The sequence below is a fragment of the Mauremys mutica genome, chromosome 11 (genome assembly GCF_020497125.1).
Source record: "Mauremys mutica isolate MM-2020 ecotype Southern chromosome 11, ASM2049712v1, whole genome shotgun sequence".
Lineage (NCBI taxonomy): Eukaryota > Metazoa > Chordata > Testudines > Geoemydidae > Mauremys > Mauremys mutica.
This window is the reverse complement of record NC_059082.1, coordinates 26,596,495-26,618,676: the sequence shown is the minus strand read 5'-3', so window position 1 is coordinate 26,618,676 and position 22,182 is coordinate 26,596,495. Positions and strand designations below refer to the sequence as shown.

The following is a 22,182-nucleotide window of genomic DNA, read 5'->3' as shown; positions in this document are numbered from 1 at the left end:
TCATCAGCTCAGGGTATGACTCCAGTAAAAATGAGCAAATGGATTGTAAGATCTTTGCTACCTATTCCAAATATCTGCTCAAGATCCACTGCTGGCTTGGTGCATATATGAAATGAGTTGATTGAGGGTAAGATAAGGATAGCTGGATTTACTGTTTATAATTATCAGAAAAAAAGTGATCATACAGTAAAATAGACAAATTTTACATATTCCTTTCCCCCTCCTTTTGTATGTCAAATGTCATCTTAGATTGTAAGTTCTTCAGGGCCAGGGCACATGTCCTTATGTGGCTTTCAGTGTAAAGGAGCCCCATTCTGACTGAGGGATTTAGGTGTGGCCATAATACAAATAATCTCACCAAAGCCAGTGCAGCATGTTTATTTAGCTGAGGCAAGCTTGTCACTACTCTTGCGTGTGCAGTGGGGGTTTTCTTTGCTTTATTTGAGGGAGTTGTGGCCTTTTGGCAACAAGATTCAAATCTCCGTTCTAGGATACACAGCAGCTGAAACACAAGTCCAGCCACGAAGATTGCATTCAACCACACTGTAGGCCCAGCTGCTGGGGTCTCTAGTTCCTGTATCATTGCCCTCCCCAGCCAGTGAGCATTGCTGGAAGCCCTTCAGAAATCAGGATTTTAGTCATTTTCATTCTGCTGTTGCTCACATATGCAGGGTACAGCAGAGAGAGAGAGAGCAGAGTAAAAGGAAATAAAAAGGGAGGAGTGAGAACAGAGACAACACAGAGGAAAAGAGAGGCTCTCATTTTTACACAGCTCTTTCACTTTTAGGTCAATGGATGAATGCAGCCCAAGTTAATGGTAGGAGATAGGCCAAGAACAAAACATCAGACTGCATGAGGTGTAGGGGGATTAGGTTCACATTTGAATTCATGTTGCTGGATCTCTCTCACCCCCACCCTCCAGTTCTGGTTCCAGGTGATAACTAGAACAGTAGAAGAACCTATGGTCAGGTTTGGATCTGGATGAAGCTAAAATCTCATGTTTGGCCCAAGATGGTGGCAGTCTCACAAACTAATGATTTCATGAGATTTTTCACTGCAACTATTATTTTGTGCTGAAATCTCACCAGAATGTGCTACTAACTAATAACAAACCTTACCCTGGCCTTGGCCTTGGCCTTGGCCTTGAGCCCCAAATGCTCTCCTAAATGAGATCCAAACACCATCTCCTTGGCTTTTCTGTAGGTGACCATGACCAAAAGTTGTTGACATCTAATGATTGTAGGATGGCTTGTGTGAAATGAGTTGGTGGTTGCAGTCCAGTTCATAGTGGGCAGGTGTTCACAGCACTGTCGTATTGCAACTGGCATTAATTAACAAGATCACACTTTTGTAGTGCAGTGTGGAGAGCTAAAAGCCTGTGTGGGCATGAACACTGTGTACTTCTCTCCCCCAGACCTTTGTCTGAAGTACAAAGGTCAAGTGAGAAACCCAACAGCCACTGCCAGTGCTGTACCTGTTGTCTTGGTAGACAGAGGAACTTAAGCCTCTATGCTTCAAGTGAATGTAAGGCTGTGAAAGGAGCTGAAACACTCAAGAAAGAGTTTGAGTCTTACTGCATTCAGGAACCAACCATTTATTTTAGCATTTCTTGCCACTCGCTGTGGAGTGGGTTGTCTTTTCCTGGCAACACCTCTGAACAAAATCTGATAAGAGCCAATTGTGGCTGGCTGTAGCTGTGTGTGGTGGTGATAGACTGTTTTCTTCCCTTAAAAAAGATAAGAATATCTGAATCACCTCTTCCTGTTGCCTCAGGCTTTTTACTGAGTTCCATCAGCTCTTGAAGTGATAGTATGTCATAGAATCATAGAATATCAGGATTGGAAGGGACCTCAGGAGGTCATCTAGTCCAACCCCCTGCTCAAAGCAGGACCAACCCCAACTAAATCATCCCAGCCAGGGCTTTGTCAAGCCTGACCTTAAAAACCTCTAAGGAAGGAGATTCCACCACCTCCCTAGGTAACCCATTCCAGTGCTTCACCACCCTCCTAGTGAAAAAGATTTTCCTCATATCCAACCTAAACCTCCCCCACTGCAACTTGAGACAATTACTCCTTGTTCTGTCCTCTGGTACCACTGAGAACAGTCTAGATCCATCCTCTTTGGAACCCCCTTTCAAGTAGTTGAAAGCAGCTATCAAATCCCCCCTCATTCTTCTCTTCTGCAGACAAAATAATCCCAGTTTCCTCAGCCTTTCCTCATAAATCATGTGCTCCAGCCCCCTAATCATTTTTGTTGCCCTTTGCTGGACTCTTTCCAATTTTTCCACATCCTTCTTGTAGTGTGGACCCAAAACAGGACACAGTACTCCAGATGAGACCTCACCAATGCCGAATAGAGGGGAATGATCATGTCCCTCGATCTGCTGGCAATGCCCCTACTTATACAGCCCAAAATGCCATTAGCCTTCTTTGCAACAAGGGCACACTGTTGACTCATATCCAGCTTCTCGTCCACTGTAACCCCTAGGTCCTTTTCTGCAGAACTGCTGCTTAGCCACTCGGTCCCTAGTCTGTAGCAGTGCATGGGATTCTTCCGTCCTAAATGCAGGACTCTGCATTTGTCCTTGTTGAACCTTATCAGATTTCTTTTGGCCCAATCCTCTAATTTGTCTAGGTCCCTCTGTATACTATCCCTACCCTCCAGTGTATCTACCACTCCTCCCAGTTTAGTGTCATCTGGAAACTTGCTGAGGGTGCAATCCACACCATCCTCCAGATCATTAATGAAGATATTGAACAAAACTGACCCTTGGTGCACTCCACTTGATACCGGCTGCCAACTAGACATGAAGCCATTGATCACTACCCATTGAGCCTGATGATCTAGCCAGCTTTCTATCCACCTTATAATCCATTCATCCAGCCCATACTACTTTAACTTGCTGGCAAGAATACTTGCCCAGTATCATGGGCTAAAGTCAGCTGTGGTGTAAGCAGCCCTACTAAAGCCAATGTATTGCCTCTGCTTACGCCACACTGAATTTGGCCCTGTCTCTTAGTATTTCTGCATTGACAGTCTTAATGCACAGTGCTATATTCTAGATAACATCCCCACTTCATGGCATCAGAATCCTTATTGGATAAGCAGTCCCCCAAGAAGTAATGTTTGTCTCCATACAGTCAGTGCAATAGCAAAAAGCCAGAGAGCACAGGAGAAGGAAGCTTATGCATTGTTGCTCTTGCATTTTTGTAAAGGAAAATAAATGGCCACTGACTGTGACATTGATGCTAATAACTGGGAATATTTTGGATCAAATATTTCATTTTCACATAGGTCACCCCTTTCTATGCTTGCCTTTATGTGCTGTTACAATCGAATCTTTATTATCCAAACACCCATTAACCGAACCTCCCATTTTAATGAATCACCATTGTTGTAGTGACTTTGGATCATTCCACCCAGACTTCCAATAATGTGAGCATTTAGGTGTCACCAGGAAGTCATAGCATTGGTATTAGTTACAATTACAAGCTGTGTGGTCCAGCCTGTAGCCATGTAAACTGAGAGAAAGAAGAGCTGGGTTCTATTCCCACCTCAGCTACTAATTTGCTTTGTGATCTTCCTTTCTTCGTCTCACTTTCCCCATGTGTAAAATGGGAATAATGACCCCTGTGCTCCTTTGTAAACTGTTTTGAAATCTCGAGGTGAAAAGTACTATAGAAGAGTTAATTATTCTTAATACAGATTTTTAGGGCCTCTTCATGCACGTGGCAATGTTTATAATTGAAGTGTTGTGTCCCTCTGGAGAGAGAATATAACCATTGGCTCTTGCATAGCGAGGACTGCACAGACCTGTGGGATAGGAAAATTCAGAGATATTCCCCCATCAAGAAATCCCCAAAGGGGAGAGCAGGTCTAGACAACATGGGGGTGAAAAAGCCAGTGGCCAGTCTGCACCAGTGCACAGTCGTCCTCCATTTTCTGTTATCTCTGGTGGAGCTAGAGCTGCACTAATTGTAGTTCACTGGTGTGAATTGAAGAAAAGGAGGTAAATATGGAGGAAAGGAAACTTAAATGGGATAAGCTTGTTGGTCATGTGACACTTTCCTGTCTCCTTTTGTACTTGGGGTATGCCCCATTCCAGTGTTGAGATATGTTTTTTTTCAAACACAAAGAGTAGCCATATACTTTTAGTCTGAAGACTTTTATTTTAGATAAAGGAAAACAATAAAGAAACCTGAAAGAGCAAATGTAACTTCTCCATGGAAGAGCAGTGTGTGTGTGTGTGTGTCATCTGTAGCAACTTTAAGAACAAAATGACTACTGGCTCTGTGTTAACTTTTTTTTTTTAAGTTGTTCTTACAACTTTACAGGGGAAACAGAAGCATTATGATTTTGTGGCTACACACACCACAGATATTAGTTCCTGACTATATATTTCAAAAAAGACAAAAAGGTGTTGGTACAAATATTTCAAAGCAATATCATCAGAAATGACTAACCGAATGTGAAAAATAATTAATCCCTTTAAGCTGTGAGTCATGATTTCTCACTGTGTATGCATTACTATTACTGGCATAGAATAAAGCACATTCCAATGTACCATGGCTACCAGCACTGAGACTAATTAATCACTGAAGAGTCATTTTTAACAGTCAGAAAAATGAAGATACAACTTTCTGAAGAAACTGTGATAAGGAATGGTTTGTGGAAGGAAAGTTGAATTTCAGCAGCTCTGCTCAGGAAGAATTCCAACCTGGAAAGAACATTGGGATTTGCAAATAGACTTGGAAGTACAACTCAGTGCTATCAGAAACGACTGCATCCTGGCAATGTGAAGGATGTAAATCCAGAGATTTTCTAGCTCTTCTGCTATTCAAAGCAGTGCTCTCTAATATGAAAGCTCCGGTTCCTACTCACCATAGAAAGTGCTTTCTCAAATCCCTTATTGCCTGCTCCTTATATTCAGATTGCTATAGAGTGGTTGTGAGGTACTAGACCCCAGCTGTTATGAAGCATATACAGAGGACACTAGAAGAAGACTAGGAATTAACAGAGATATGGGGAGAGATGGTAAAAGAATACCTACCTTACACCAGCCAAAGAAGACTGTTCTTCAGCAGACAAAGGAAACCCTGCAGGATTAAGTTGACCAATAAATAAAAAGCTACAAGGAGTCTGGTGGCACCTTAAAGACTAACATATTTATTTGGCCATAAGCTTTCATGGGTAAAAAACCTCACTTCTAAAGATGCATGGCTGTCATTCCAGAACAGTACAGCTTACTTGTCACTTGTAGGCAATAATCTGCTGACCAGGAGGATGAAGCTGCTGCTGGTGGTGGTTTTGGCATTACCTAGGATTGTATGTGTCTGTGGACATGCTTTTTGTTTTGTATTGCAGCTCCTTAGCTGTTTCATTTTTGTGATCTTTGTTCTTTATGGATTTATTCCTCTCTCTCCGCTCCCCCCACTCCCCGCCTTTTACCCCCTGGGCCCTTATGCATGACATTGATTGGGTTCAAATGAAGGAATGGTCAAGTTACCTAGCTACCCAGTCTAAATTGTAGAGCACTTTTTTCAGATTTATATTAGATTCCAATAGAACTTCTCTGCTTAATTGTACTGATGAAGAGACTGTCACAATAGCTCCTAAATTCCCTGGTTTGTGCAATAACAGTTATAAAACTTTTGTTTAAAACAACAACAAAACTCTGTTTAAGACTGTGCCAGTAAGGGCAGCATTCTCCATTCTCCATAGTGCCAGTCTCTATTGGACTGTATTTGTGGTTTGTTCATGGAACTTCTATTGGCATTCTCTGGAGTTGATACAGAATCGAAGAGGAGAAGAGCAAAGAAATTCTTTGTATTTTTAAGAACAGTCAGTTAAATGTGTGTTGGGAGGGCAAAGGGAAAAGAGTATGGTCTAAACCAGGGATCGGCAACCTTTGGCACGCTGTCTGTCAGGGAAAGCCCCTGGCAGGCCAGGACTGTTTGTTTACCTGCAGCATCTGCAGGTTCGGCCAATCACAGCTCCCACTGGCTGCAGTTCACCGTTCCAGGCCAATGGGGGCTGCGGGAAGGGTGGCCAGCACATCCCTCGATTCGCGCTGTTTCCTGCAGCCCCCATTGGCCTGAAATGGCAAACCACAGCTAGTGGGAGCTGTGATCGGCTGAACCTGTGGATGCTGCAGGTAAACAAACCGGCCTGGTTTGCCAGGGGCTTTCCCTGGGGCACCGCATGCCAAAGGTTGCCGATTCCTGGTCTAAACCTATCACTTCAAGCTATGCTTTCCATGCTGCCTTGAATTTGGATCATGCCTTACTTTTTAAGTATTTCTAAGGGAATCTCTCCTCCAGTTCTAAACTAATGACTGGGTGAAGGGTCGGTTCTGGTTACACAAGCAGGAAGCTTCTCTGATTTTCTGTACCAGTCCCAGAACAGATTAGGGCCGCCTAGGGGCTGACCTAGCTTTCACCAGCTGATTGGCTATGGTCCCTTTTCTGTCCCCAAAACATCCCGTACCTCAGTGGATGCATTGTGAGAGGTGTAAGAGCTGGCTATGTATGCTGGGAATTTGCCAGTAATTTCTGTTCCCCTTTGCCTGTTCACAGGACAGAAAATCTGTTGCAAAATTATCTTTCACGTTGGAACACGGGGCCAAATTCTGCTTTGTTACACTGGTGTAGATCTGGAGTAACTCAGTTTCAGAGTAAATTGGAGTAACCCCATTGGATTCAATGGGATTAATCAGAATTCTGATCAGGATGACAGAAGAATTGGGCCCATTGCTCCTAGAACTGCAATACTAAAACAGTCTCTTTGGCTGCAAACAGCAATATGTAACATCTACAATTCAAATATGTTGGGAGCTGCTCTGACTACTGTTAATATTTCATTCTTTTAAAACTAGACTTGATTTCCTTTTGTACTGAATTACTGACAGCATATGTGTTGCTATATAAAATAGTGAAGACAGTCGTCATTGCTCTTTAATATTCTCTGTGTGTTTTGTGACACAGCAGGCAATTTGGCAAATCAGTGAGCTTCTGAAAACCATGCCAGGACTGGAAGAATATCCCCAGAAATAAGGGTCCACAGCCAGGGAGGGAGAGCGGGTAAATAAGACTTCTGAGCACGGGCCTGTAGAAGGAAATGGATTAAGAAAGGAGGAGGATAGAGAAATTGGAAAGATTTGCATTTAATCTGAACAGTTCCATATATCTCCAATTAGCAGACAAAAATACATGAAAATGTATGATGAATGACGAGTCTGCTTGGTCCCGTTCTCATTATACATACATCTGAGGTGGAACCAATGCCATTTATGAATAATTTAATTAAAATAACCATGTTTTATTTTTGTAGCATACAGAACTGTAAACACTAATTTAATAAGGCTGAGGATCATGAAATGCAATCTTAATTACTAGAAACTAGAATAATCAGCTGAACTGAGGCATTTCCAAGGAGTTAATTGTCTTGCTTGCATTTACAGCTCCTGGGGTGGAACCAACATACTGAGAAAGTTAGCATACTTATTACAGTGTTTACTTCAGTGTTTTGGAAGAGACCTTAAAAGTCAAAGAAGACCTTGCTGTTTTGTGTGACTATCAAATAGTCTGACACACCTTCCATGACAGTAGAGGTTAGCCTGTGTTCTTGACTAAAATATCCTCTAATCCCAGTGTAGAGCAGTTGTCTGCCAATCTCCTTCCCAGAGGTGGCTGCATTCTCAGTAGTTGATGCTCTAGGTACAGTTTTATCCAGTAGTTTTGTAAAGTGCTTTGGGATCCTTTGGGATGGAAGAAGCTATACAAATGTTAAATGACACCATCATTGTTGCTATTATTTCAAAGAAGACTTTTTTAAGTTCTATTTTTTCATACAAATTATTATTCCTCCCTTCTTTTTAAATGCACTTTGCTTGGGCCTAACTGGGCTGCCATTGAAGTCAATAGCAAAACCCTATTGTCCTCAATGATTTCAGGTTAAATGTCTTTGATATTAAACCAATCTAATATCATGTTCCTAAAGATAAACATTGAATCCTACCTATATTTTAACCTAATGTTCAGTGTTGTCTTAGATTCATAATGTTTTACCATTTCTTGGTTATTACAACCTTTGTTCTACCACAGGATTTAAAAAAAAGTCTGTGTATGTGTAATGGCCTGTGCTTCCTCCATGTTGCCAGAGTCTGCTCTTACATCTCCTGCTCTCACAATGGTGTATCTCCACTGACTTCAGTGGTGTTCCTCCAGATGCACATACACGTAAGGAAATGAAGACTCTGGCCCACATCTGTGATTCTACATTCATGTGCCCAGAAATGGAGTCATCCTCCTGTTCTGTTTCCCTCTCTCCTCCAGGGTCAGTTTTTCTATAAAGGAAAATTGCATGAATGCAAGGTCTGGATATTTCAAACCATGTCCTACTCTGTAAAACTGACCTATCAGAGGCTCAGACTTGAGGCATCAGAAAGCCGAGGGGTTTTACCCTAAATATAAAATAAATGGAACATTTTAAAACTATATCTACAGTACCTGCCAGCACCTTTGTTACTGTGGAATAAGGTGAGATGACATTGAATCTGTTCTGGAAGTGACACTCCTTTCAGTATATCCATCTCTCTGTTTCTTTTCATTACCAGAATACTCGTTCTGTGGCTCATCATATAGGCTGAAAAAAAAATGAATAGAAATTGGTGCCTGAGTCATCTTTTTATCCTTTCATTGTGACCACATACATACACATACATAATGCATATTTCTAGTGTACACCGAGGGCCAAATTCATCCCTGTTTTTTAATTCCATTGTCTGTATGTTCTGCGATTTCCGTCTTTGAAATATGGGAAATACTGTGGTTCAAATTAGACAAGTGATTCATCAACTCCTAGCTAGTCTTAAAATGTTCATGTTTTAAAATCAAAATGAAACTGCACACTACCTCTGAAGGGCTAATGCCAATAAAACAGCACAGGATTTCTAAAATAACCTTAATAAAGTGACATCTAGTGGCTATGCAGAAACTTATAATTGAAACTATAAGACAAAGTTGTCTGAGAGGAAGAGAATCCATACAACTGATGTTAGTGCAGTTTGTGACATGAACCTAGACATTCAGGGGAATAATCATAACAGGACATAACAAGGGAATTGCTCTTCCTCACAGTCTGACTGTTTCTGACTCAGGTTTTCAATACACGACTGATAAATCTTCTACAATAAACTCTCCTCTAAAATACCTAACAGCATGGAATTATTGCTGCAACAAAACTACTGCTTCTTCAGTTGTTCCCATTTGATTTTCAAAAGTCACATAAACCATGATATCAACAACTGCTTTCCCAGGTTTGGTATCTGAGCATGCAGGTAGCCAGTTGTAACTTTTAAGTGTCTAGTATTTGTGCATGCAATCACTGGAAACAAGCTTCTGGCAATAAAACTTATTACATACATATTTTTAAAATCTGATTCAGGTTTGGATGCAGTGGTGGAATGATCAGCTACTTTGACTCCTAATTGTTGGTACTAAAATATACTAACGTTTTGAAGAAAGGACTCTGGCTGGCTATTGCAGAGTTTGATGTCAAAGTTGTTAGTTTGGGTCAGTAAAGGTGCAGCAATGAAATCACCCCCCCCCCTTTTTTTTTTTTTGAAGAAAAAAAATCTCCAACTTTTTCACCACCACCTGTTACCTGGTGATTCTGAGCCCATCTCATGGGAAGCAGTGTATCCTTGAGGTTAGAACTCAAGACTGGGAGTCCAGATCTGGCGTGAAATCCTAGCCCTGTCAAAGTCAACTGACTCAGGATTTCACCTCTAGATTTTAATTCCAGCTTTGACACTGACTAACTCTGTGATTTTATATAAATCAACTAACCTCTGTTTCTCCATCTGTAAAATAGGGATAATATGATAATGCTTTTAATTCTCAGTATAACTTTCCAGGAGTGCTGCAAGGTTTTATTTAACTAGTGTTTACAAAATGCTTTGCCATTCTCAGATGTAAGGTGCTAGAGAAAGGCTAAAGTAGTAGGGTCATTCAGTGACTGATGCATGACTCACCCACTCTTTGATTTTTAAAAACTTGTATGTTGCTGAAACTAGAATTTTGTTTTTGTTTTTAAAGGGGGGGGATGATAAAAGCAGAGTTTAATGTCATCTTTCTCTCAGAAGTGGAGCATTTGACAGGGAATTGGAGAGCAGCATTATAATCTCACCATCGTCCTTTCTACATAACAATACTAACATGCGTGTTTTACTGCTTAAAAGGTGAGTGACTGCCTCATATTTGTGTCTAAAACAACAAACCAAAGAGACATCTCTTCTCCTTATGCATCTTGAGTCTCAGGATTCTTTCATTAAATACACGTGCCACTGATGTTGTCAATGACCTATACAACTTGTGCCAAATTCTGCTCTCATGTGCAACCTTTACACCTCATTGACTGCCAGGGATAGAAGTGAGGGCAGAGTCTGGTTGTTCAGAAGTACTGAGAATGACCCAGGTTTCAAAAATATTTGTAATGTTTATGCTGAGTTTATAGCTTCTTTGCAGTATTTTATTTCATCACATGCATATCCATTTGCCTTGGGTCTCTTAAATAACGGTTGCTTAATATTAACAAGGACAAATTTGCCAAGTGTATCGGAGTGTTGTGTGTTTAAAATAGAACATGGACTTTAGAGAGAAGTTTGGTATTTTAGCTCTCTTAAATCTGACCAACAAAAGCACTGCTGTAACTTACTATGTTTCTTGTTCAGACGGCACAGAACCATGGTCATCTCTGGCAACTTTGGGAGAAGATTGCTATGAAAGAGCAAAAGATTTTTTTAAAAATTATAATAAGCACAGTATTTCTAGCAAACTGACATGATCCAGAACAGATTCTAAATTCGTTTGGCTCCTCTGTTGGGACTCTAGATTTACACCATTTGTAAGTGAGGGGAGAATCAACTCCCAAGCTTCTGGATTTATTAGTAGGTTTTTTATTCTAATTATATAAAATAGAATTAGATTGTGGAAGAGAAATGGAATAGAGCTGCCGGTTTCCAACCCTAATAGGTGGAAGCATATTACGAGGATTTCAGAATTGAATGAAGTTCTGATTATATAGAATACATGAGTGCTTAAAAAAATCAATCTGGTCTGAATAGTTGAATTCAAACTTTAATCTGAAGATGAAGTTGTTTGTGTTAAATCTGAAGTGGCTTGTGCAGCTGTGAATCAACAGGGTTTTAGAGAGGCAACCCTGGGAGTCAGGAAACTTAGAAAAATAACAGGAAGCCCACACTTCACAGAACGTGGGGCGGGTGAGCACCGGAAGGGCAGGCAGCGGCCAACTTTCTAATCGCACAAAAGCAAGCACCCTTGCCCCACGCCTTCTCCGAGGCCCCGCCCCACTGACTCCATCCCTCCCCTACCTGCCCTGTTGCTCGCTGTCCCCCACCCTCACTCACTTGCTCATTTTCACTGGGCTGGGTAGAGTCCCTTTTCGACCACATGTTCTAGTTGAAAAACGGACACCTGGCAACCCTAGGCAGCGCGCTGGATGGGCCAGCCTGGAGCGCAAGGCCGGACCTCATATGCCCTCACCCCAGCCTGGGGCCCCAGCCACGGGCGGGTGGGAAGAGCCCCCTGCAGCACAGCCAGAAAGCAGGAAGGGGGCTGGGGACAGAGTGTGGGTGGGACCACACAAGGGTGTTTGGGGAGACACAACCTCCCACTAGCCACTGCCCATCATTCCAAGCCTTACTTTCCAGCCAGAACTTTGCCTAAAAAATGTCTTGGCTTCCTCTCAAGTCCATCATACAAAAGCTTAACTGGCTGTCTTCTCCCTTTTCTGGTCCCTTCTGCCTACTTTCTGCCTGCTTCTGATGTGCACACAGTTCCACGTAATTAATCCTCAGCTCTTGTATTTGCATTCAGTCTAGTCTAGTCTTTGGATAGTCAGTCCCCAGCTGAATGTTTCCTATTGCTCTGGTTATCACTAAACAAAGGGAGAAGGTGGGTGAGATAATATCTCTTATTGGACCAACTTTTGACTAGACGAGAGCTGTTGAGGGGATCCTCTGGCACATGGATGTGAGATCAGAAAGGGATAAGTTTCAGAGATCACCAGGGATCTTTTGCCCTCTGACTCAGGGCTCCGGACAAAACTGAAGACTGCATGTGTTCCAGAGTGCTCATTCTGTTTTCCACCAGTGCTACCTCTATCACAACACAGATGGGACAGCTGCTGCTCATCTTCCCTTTCTAGCTGAATGCCAAGTGCTACAGTACACACTGTGCTTGTTAGCAACAAGCAGGAGGGAGAAAGGGAGTCCACCAAATCAGCAATGATTTTTAAAGTTAGCTTTTGTTTGCATGTTTTATAATGATGCTCCCTGCCCTAAACTTACAGCTGCTGTTGTGTTTGAAAAGCTATCTCTGCATGAAACAGGACACTGATGACTGGTTTGATACTTAACAGCATCCCTCAGTTTCCCTAAAACCCTTTCTCTGGAGAGATCAGATGTTTCCTGTTTCAGAAAAAAAGAAAGGGAAAAGTCAAAACAGTTAGATATTTCATTGTGAGGAAAATTCAAACATGAGCTGTAGTCTTCCTTGATAAATACCCCAGGGGTGTATGCTATCCTTTGCCCTGCTATTACACTATCTTTTCTTTGTTCATTTTAATGTTTCCTACATCACTGCAATGTATGTTCTCTGGGGTATTTAAAGCATTATATCTACTGGTATATAATTCAGCCCTTCTCGCTCCTCTGTCAGCTGTCATTTTTTTTTGTTTTGTCTCATCAAATATTTCAACAAAATTTTTTCACCTAAAACAACTTTTCATTGTTGCTTTTTTTGTGGGTAATTTACCAAAGCTAATATTTCCCTTAAAAATAACTTGCAAATGCTTCACTCCAGTGGCAGAATGTCAGCTAAACAGTGACATGCCTCTTGCTTGTGCAGAAAGCTTGAAAATAATTTGCTCTCATTATACTGGGTTCCATCATATAGTGGGAAAAGGGAAAAATCTAAACAATTTAAGTTTCATTGGGAGGCAAATCCAAATATGAGGCATAATCTTTGATAAATACAATAGTGGCAATAGCTAGATGTTAATGAAAACGTTTTATTTTAAAATGAGGCTGGGTTGCTTGAGGTTGCAGGACACTATAGCCAATGGTAAAAAGAACAGGAGGACTTGTGGCACCTTGGAGACTAACAATTTATTTGAGCATAAGCTTTCGTGGGCTAAAACTCAAATAAATTTGTTAGTCTCTAAGGTGCCACAAAGACTCCTCGTTCTTTTTGCTGATACAGACTAACACAGCTACCCCTCTGAAACCTATAGCCAATGGAGGCTCAGATGTATATTTGCAAACATTCAAGGTCCTTTTTTGCCTGTTCCTTTATGCTCTGAACCACTGATCAGACCCTGTGCTGTAGAATGGGATGTTCCAAACAAAAACACACCCACCATGAGTACCCCTCCCCCCTCTTTTAACTGCTCTTTGAACTCTTTATCTCATCTTTGCAGCAAGCACAGTTACACACTTTCCCTGAAATACAGGGCATGCACTGGCCACTCAAATCAACAGCAATGCCTCTCTCAAGAGGGGCTCTGTGATCTTTGCGGCTATTACTCTGACCTACAGAATTTGAGAAAATCATTGCCAGTTTAAAAAAAAGAGAGAGAGGCCAACCTGCTGGTTGAGATGATCAATGTTCTACATCAGAAACTACCTTTGCTAATTAATTCACAGTCTGTGAGATTCCCTGACTAGCTGTTATGAAATGCATTTGTTACATAATAGATTACATTTTAAGAATAGCAGAATGCACTTCAGTGAGTAGAATTCTGAATAGTTGATTTAAACCTTCTGCTTTTCATTATTTTTTAAATAATGCCTCTAAGCCCACCACTCCTGTAAACCACTCCTAAGCCCGCCACTCCTTTTCATCACCCACTCAACTGACGGATACTGTGTCGGAGGAAGGGTTGCATTTAGGAAGGGTCAGCCGAAGACTCAATTCTCTAGCTGCTAGGTGTGTGTGACTCCTACTGGAGTGAATGGGAACTTGTCATAAGGTGCAGGCTCTGAGAAAACAGCATACATTATTTCCTAATGCTGACAAAAAAGTCTCTATCTTCTGTGTGCATTACTAAGCAAACAGTGCAAACAAAAAGTACCTTTGACTTTCCAAACAGAGTCAGAGCTTGTTTGTAATAAGAGATGGCCTGATCTGAGTCACCTAGGCAGAAACTAGTAGCATCCAATCCTTCGCAGACTTGTTGCTGGCCATATAAATCACCTGTAAGAGATCATATCATTGCTATTCAAAGTTTTTGTTATTATTCTGTCTATATAAATTCAACTTTAAAAGACAGAATGGACAAGTCAGTGTGTAAAGGGTTGAAATTTGTTGTATGCAGGGTATTCCTGAGCTAAATGGATGATGGTTTGATCCTATAATTTCCAGTAAATAGTGTGGAGGTGGGGTAGGGTTATTGTTTGGTTGCTTTGACAATCAGGACATTGGAACTTCTATTCCAGGAAAGATAAGATATTTCAGGAACAATTGCTATTGATTTGAAGCAACATGGAATGCAATGATTTCAGGCTCACCTATCTTAACTAAAATATTTTTTCTCCCTCTAATAATTTTAGCAGTAGCTAAACTACTGCTAATTTAGGGCCTAATCCAATGCACATTACCAGATATATGTTGCCAGACATTAAGTGAATAACTGCATACATGATAAATTCTGTGTATTCAGATATAATGAGAAGTCTGAATTTAATGAAGAAATTAAAGTTTGGATGGCAGTTCCCATATACAATTGCATTCTGTGTTTCTAACTTGAGGGAAAACATTTGGGCTTGGCTACACATTCTTGCTGAAACATGGCACGCTTATTCACATTAAAATATAGTTTGTTGATTTTAAATATTTTTTGTTTTTACATTCATAACTCAAATGCTTAGTTGATCTCAGCTACAAAATAACTATTAAAAAACGAATTCAGCAAGAAATTATGGCTCCATGTAGGCGAAACAGTGAAGACATATACTTAAGTCCATCCAAAGCACTTAAGCATGAGTTTAAATATAATATGCTTAAGTATTTTGCTTAATCAGGGCCTAGAACAGTCTTCAGTGAAGACAAGAAGAAAGACTCATTGGCTTCAATGAGCTTCAGATCAGGTCCCTATTAGGTTCATACTCCACCATTTGGATATATAGTATAGTAGGTAGATGTGCAAATGACCAGACAACTCCATAATGACTACACAGCACTGAATGTTAAAGAACAGGTTATTCCAGAGGAAATGAGCACTAGCGTGTCCCTTTTCAGGATTTCTGATGATGCAGTATGGCTGTGTGGTGGTTTGTATTGAATTACACCCACTATTCACACCATATTCCCTTTGAGTGTTCATCTTACCAAAATGTGAAAGACTTGAGGAGGGGAAGGGCCCAGCAGCAGGTGCTAAATTAAGTGGAGGACACTGATGACCTCTTAAATTCTGAAAGCCACATATTGGAAGTCAACACTGCAGACCTGATAGTATTACATTGCCCCCAAAGTTTGGGTTAACTAATAAACCTGTATCTGAAATTTCCTTGCCTTTATCTACTCATCGTTAAATTAAATCTACGCATCATTAAATTAGGTGCCAAGGTAATGCTGGGATCTCAAATTGGTCTCAGTACAGTGGGAGATATTATTTACTGTGCCATAGCTAGTTTAAATACCCACACATGTCATGGTGATTGGAACAGAATGAGAGACTTAATGTTAAATTATTTTGCCTTTAGTGACTTAATGTAGATAGTAATTGTAATTTAACACAAATTATTTTAATTCAAGTGTATTGATGTTGGAAGAGATTATTTCTCTCTGTTGCTCATTTAATACCATAGAGAAGAACATTCTTTTCCCATTGTAATGGCTCACTTGGGGAGGGGAGGCGGGGGAGAGAACAAATTAAAAAAATCTTCTATTGATATTGTAAACAGTTGTGCTGACCTTGATAAGCAAGAAACTCATGAGGCACTTCCATCTAAGTAGAAAAATCTTCCATTGATATTGGTAACTTTAAAAGCTCTGTTCCAGACCTGATCTTATGCCAGTGAAACAATTATTGGTTCCTTTCAATGAAGTACAATGTCAATGAACTTCTTCTAGTTTAGACATTTGTAAGTGTCAGACACTCTGATGTTGTACAGACTTTTTGGATACCAAACAATATCAATACAAAGGTATGGGACACTTCCTCTGTACTGAGAGCTGGTTAATTATGGGTTCTCCAGGCATGATATGAAGTGGATTCAGCCTGCTGCAAATTAATACTACTGATTTATTAAGAGCAGAAAATGGGGGTTTATTACAAATCTGAAATTATAGTGGCTGGAGGCAGCTCTCTTACCCACATCCACAAATGCATTAAGTGCCTCTTGATAGTAATACTCTGCCATGTCATAGTTTTTCAGCTGGCTGTAAGCATATGCTAAATTGCAGAGACTTTGTCCTTGGGCGTTTCTCTCTCTCAGTGCACCTAAAGCAAAGATTAATGTAAGTGATTCATGAGTTATAGTTACATAAACAGATTTTTACATCCTCCCATATTCTGCATGAACAATTGGGTCCATGAATGTAGTGTTTAAAATTATCTATGCAATTAATTGTTTAAAGTATCACTATTTTACTTGTATTACATTTTAACTTACAGACCTGTAAGACATGATGTGCCCTGAAGCAAAGCAATAAACCTATATCATTATGGTGGAGATTGAAAGAAATAATTTGTTTGCAGTTACTATAGAATCATTGCAAGTATCTGGGGAAAATTCATTTGTTATAACTTGTCTTGGTGTCTATTTTAATACGGATTTGTTCAGGGATGGCTCTAGACCAGGGGCAGGCCTGAGGGCCACATCTGTTTTCCAAAATTGTATGGAGGGCCGGTTAGGGGAGGCTGTGCCTCCCCAAACAGCCAGGTGTGGCCTGTCCCCCCAACCCTATCCGACCCGCCCCTGGGACTCCTGCCCCATCCAACCCCCCCGTTCACTGTCCCCTGACAGCCCCTGGACCCTCCGTCACCCCATCCAACCCCCCCTCCTTTCTGACGGCTCCCCAGGACCCCTACCCCATGCAACCACCCCTTCTCCCTGTCCCCTGGCTGCCCCCGGAACCCCTGCCCCTGACTGCTCCCTGCCGCCCCATCCAACCCCCTCTCTCCTTCCTGACTGCCCCCCCAGGACCCCGCCCCCATTCAACCCTCTTGTTCCCCACCCTCTGACCACCCCGACCCCTAGCCACACCCTCGCCCCCTGACCACCACCCCGAACTCCCCTGCGGTCTATCCAACCTCCCCCCACCCCGCTCCCTGCCCCCTTACCGCACTGCCTGGAGCACTGGTGGCGGCTGGTGGCACTACAGCCGCGCCGCCCAGAGCAGCAGGACAGGCAGCTGCACCGCCTAGCTGGAGCCAGCCACATCGCCGCACAGCACAGAGCACCGGGTCAGGCTGCGGCTCTGCAGCTGTGCTGCCCCAGGAACTCGCAACCCCACCGCCTAGAGCATTGCGGGATGAGCTGAGGCTGTGGGGGAGGGGGAACAGCAGAAGAGGGGCCGGGGGCGAGCCTCCCAGGGCAGGAGCTCAGGGGCTGGGCAGGAGGGTCCCGCGGGCCGTAGTTTGCCCACCTCTGCTCTAGACATAGGCTAAGTAGTTAGTTTGAATTCTAGGCCTAAACATGTGACCCTTTAAACCAGGTTTGGTATAAGCAATATCTTTCAGCCAGCTAGCTGGGAGGGACAAGACTTTGAAAGACACTGATTAGCCAAATGTCTTTAATTAGCCAGGGAATGAAACAGTGCATCAATGGTGGGAGAAAGCTTACCAAAGCCTGGTGCAAACCACCTTTAAAACCGAACAAGTCAAGGACAGAAGTTGATAGAGACAAGGTAGGTGAGATAATATCTTTCATTGGACCAGCTTCTGTTTTGTGTGGAAGGTACAATCTTTCAAGCTACACAGACCTCCTCTTTGCATATTACCTCACCTACTTTGTCTCTCTCATATTCTTGACCAACACTGCTGCAACGGGACAGAAATTGTAAGGATCACATAGAAGGATTTCTGAGCAATTATTATTTTTACTGTATAAACTGGAACAATGACAAGAATTGTAGTGTGGGCTTATGTCTGCACAGCCTGAAAGAAGAGCAGAGAAAATATAGCAGAGAATAAAGTACAAAGAAAGCAAACAGTACTAAAAATGTGCTTGAACTGGGTGCACAGTATATGTGCTACCCACACTCCTCCTTCCACCACTTCTTCAGATGGTACTGGTGAGAGAGGTTTCGCTCATTTCCATCCCTGCCTAAAAATGTCATTTACCTTAGTGTGTGGGTTCTGAAAACTTCTGTATCTGTTTGCAGTATTAGCAGTAACAATGTTGGTCCCAGGGTATTAGAGACACAAGGTGGGTGAGGTAACATCTTTTATTGGACCAACTTCTCTTGGTGAAAGAGACAATCTTTTGAGCTACACAGAGCTCTTCTTTAAGAGGAGAGCTTGTCTCTTTTTCCAACAGAAGTTGGTCCAATATAGGGTGACCAGACGTCCCGATAAAATCGGGACTATCCCGATTTTTAGGTGCTTGTCCCACGTCCCGATCGATGTTTGGCCGGGACGCAACTTGTCCCAATATTTCGCACTCCTGTTTTTTGTTTTGTTTTGTTCCGCCGGCAGGACTCCGCTTTTTTTTTTCCCCTCTGCTGGCGGGATTCCGGGACTCCATTATTTGGTTTTTTTTCTCTCTGCCAGCGGGACTCCGGGACTCTGCGCTTATTTTTTTGCTCCGCTGGCAGGACTCCCCCCTCCCCCCCATTGGGCCCTGATATTTTCTTCATCCCATCTGGTCACCCTCGTCCAATAAAAGATATTACCTCCCCCGCATTGTAAGAGTTAGGTAATGCAGTGGGACACAGGGCTGGCTCCAGACCCAAGCACGCGCTTGGGGCGGCATCCTGCGGGAGGGTGGCAGGCGGCTCCGGCGGACCTCCCGCAGGCATGCCTGCGGAAGGTCCGCTGGTCCCGCGGCGCCGGTGGACCTCCCGCAGACGTGCCTGCGGAAGGGCCGCTGGTCCCGCGGCTCCGGTGGAGCATCCGCAGGCACGCCTGCGGGAGGTCCACTGGCACCGCAGGACAAGGGGACCCTCCACAGGCACGTCTGCGAGAGGTCCACCAGCACCGCGGGACCGGCGACCGGCAGAGCGCCCCCCGCCGCGTGCCGCCCTGCTTGGGGCGGCGGAAATCCTAGAGCTGCCCCTGGTGGGACAGACACAGTCTTGTGTCTTCTGTGGCAGATACGTGACCTGGATGCATAGAAAATGTGACAAAAGACCAGTGTGTTGTGTTGGTGCGGGGGAGACAAAGAGGATTTTATTAATTTTTAAATTTTAGAATCTTTCTTGTGTTAAGAATCACTGGTGTAAGGCTGCAGCTACCTTAGTTACTGATACTTTAATAAAGTGTGTCTAGAAACAAGTCTTGCCTAAGTTCTATGTAATGTATTTGTTTACCCTATAAGGTTTTTTTAAATTATTCCTGGGATGTTTGCAGAACATGATCTTTGTTCCTTTGGAAACTTGCTGAGTTTTCCTCACCTAAAGTCATTTTCTTTGCTTTGTTTTACAATAAATGTTGTTTGTTAAACAGGGAGGAACTGTGAGGTCATAGTCAGAGGCTTGTGATTTCAGGTTAGGGAAAGCTGGCAGGATCAGATGACCTTCTAAAGAACAAAAAGCCTGTTGTCGTACAAATATCCAACTAATGAAAACCAGGGGAAGGAAAAGCATAAAATTAGATGCTGTGGAGGCAGAATTGTTCCAACAGGGATCTTTTTCATGAGGCATCAATGGTTCTTTATAGCTGCTTTATGACTAACCTAAATCCATTATAAGCATACTGTACCTTTTTGAATGTACAGCATGCTGATATCCCATGCAAAATGCATGACTAGCCTGACTAGAAATACAAGCATTCAAAAGGATGCCACAAAAATATCAAAAAGACAGCAAAGAAGGAAAAAAGACAATGTCTGGTTCAAACCTTACTATCCTTACCTATGACAAAATCCTGCAATCTTTGAGTATCCAAAGCTCACTGACTGCAATATACATATTTCCTCATAGTGACAATATAGTCCAGTGGATGGGGCACCTGGCTAGGTATCAAGATACCTGGATTCTGTTCTGGCTCTTGATGCTCAGTATGCAAACTTTAGCGACTCACCTTACTTCTGTGCCTCAGTTTCCCCCATCTACAGATGCTTACTCACCATTGTGGAGCATTTTGAGATCTATAGATAATCATCGATAGGTATGCTAATTAAATGGAAGGATTGGGCCTTCAATCTGTAGTCCGACAGCATTTCTATTCACTTTGATGGGACTTTTGCTTGAACAAGGACTGCGGGATTTGGACCTGTGAACTTTTATTAGCTTCACCCAAGGAAAATAGAGTTAACCAGATTTCCTTAACAATTAATGAGTACTTTATATGACTTAATCTGATTAAGGACATCTGAAATACTGGTCATGTTGAGTGGTTAACAGCCTCTGCACCAATCCCAGGGGCATTTTCCTTCTAGACATTGTTTGCCATAGCGAGTGATCTTGCTGCATTAAGGCAACACACTTGAATTCAATCTTTTTCAAAAAAAGTCTGTTTAGTGTTTAATGAAAACACTATGGAAGATCTGTACTTTTTCATTGTTAGTTATTTATGTAAGTGCTTGTGCATCGTTCACTGCCTTTCAATCAAGTTAATTAAAAACATAGGCCCATATTCACTCTGCTGGGATTGTTCTCAAAGCCTTGGCAGCTGTGGGTGTAGGCATGGGGTCCAAGTATTTCAAGCCGTGAGGCTTAACCTTAAATCTTTATTAGCATATTCACCCATTCCCCAAATTTTCTTCCTTAAAACATTTCATAGGCTAGAAGATGGCACAAAATAGTTTTGCTGATTTTGTCCCAAATTCTGTAGCCAATTCAACAAAATACTTAGGCATGTGTTTAAGTCCCATTGACATAAAGTTAAGTATGTGCTTGAATGCTTTGCTGAACTGGGGCCTGCAATGGGGTCTACAAACCCCTTACTGCTCAGAGACAGAAGTGGGAGGAGAACCTCTCTTGTCTACAGGCAAGCAGCATGACCACACCCCCATGCAGCTGCCACAGCGGCCAGTCAAGGAGGCTGGCACCCACAGCTGCAGCCAATGGAGGCAACAAGGCCTGTTATAAAAGAGAGACTACAGAGAAGGAAGGGGAGGTAGAAAGAAGTCCACAAACACAGTCAAGAGACTGAAGCAGACTGCTCAATTCAGTTAGAGGGGAGGGTCCAAGAACTGCCTTGACCAGAGCCAAACTAAGGAGGGCTAGTCAGGAGTGGCAGGGACTTGCTCAAAAGACCACACCAGGAGCTGGTGCCAGGGCCTTGCTGGATTTTTTGACAGGTTTGTAAAGTCAAGATGACCATCTGATCCTTCAGGCTTGGGGGAGAGATGAACCTCTCCACCCTGCTGAATGAATCACATGTTTGACACCTCACCGTACAGATGTGCTGCCTCGCTGTGATATCTCAATGAATTTTCATACTGGCATAAAGCATTGTAGATCGCTCCCAGGTTTTGTAGTAATACAGCTCTCTTCCGTATAGAAAAGTTTGCCCCACTGCAGATTTGCATGGCTTTCATAAAGTATTTCCCAGCTTGGTGGAAGCACATCATTTCAGCATAGTGCAATCCAATGTGGTTGTAGAGTCTGCCTGAAAGGTAGCACAGCAACATTAACATTAGATAGCTGGGGCTGGGCAAAGAGAGAGGGTTTAGTACAATTTAGGACTAATAACTTGGCTATACTTTTCCATCCATAATATTTCTAATTGGCTGAATATATGATTAACTGCTTTCAGATGGTGATGTTTAAAAGGCTATTTTAGGTAAATGAACTCCAGATCAATGCACAAGATGCTGTAGCACAGGCTCAGCCTGCTCACATAATGTATAATATGTTGTACAATTGGCTGACTCCTTCCTGTTGCATCTGGAAGTGCGAATGCGAAACTATCGCAACTGTGACCCAAAGCCAATGCTTATGTACACGGGGCTCCTTTTAAATAATGGTGGCAAGTAAAAAGAGCATGTAA

General features: G+C 42.4%; 1 protein-coding gene across 1 annotated transcript; it reads right to left on the bottom strand.

Moving 5' to 3' along the window:
- Window positions 1-7,182: 7,182 nt before the first annotated feature.
- On the bottom strand, window positions 7,183-16,600 carry LOC123344608 (tetratricopeptide repeat protein 24-like). The gene is made up of 6 exons (XM_044981004.1): window positions 16,396-16,600; window positions 14,155-14,276; window positions 12,371-12,490; window positions 10,717-10,778; window positions 8,508-8,643; window positions 7,183-8,344 (listed from the first exon to the last, which is right to left on the bottom strand). Exons 1-5 carry the CDS (start codon window positions 16,442-16,444, stop codon window positions 8,523-8,525), a joined length of 474 nt encoding a protein of 157 aa, XP_044836939.1. The 5' UTR covers window positions 16,445-16,600; the 3' UTR covers window positions 7,183-8,344; window positions 8,508-8,522.
- Window positions 16,601-22,182: the final 5,582 nt, after the last annotated feature.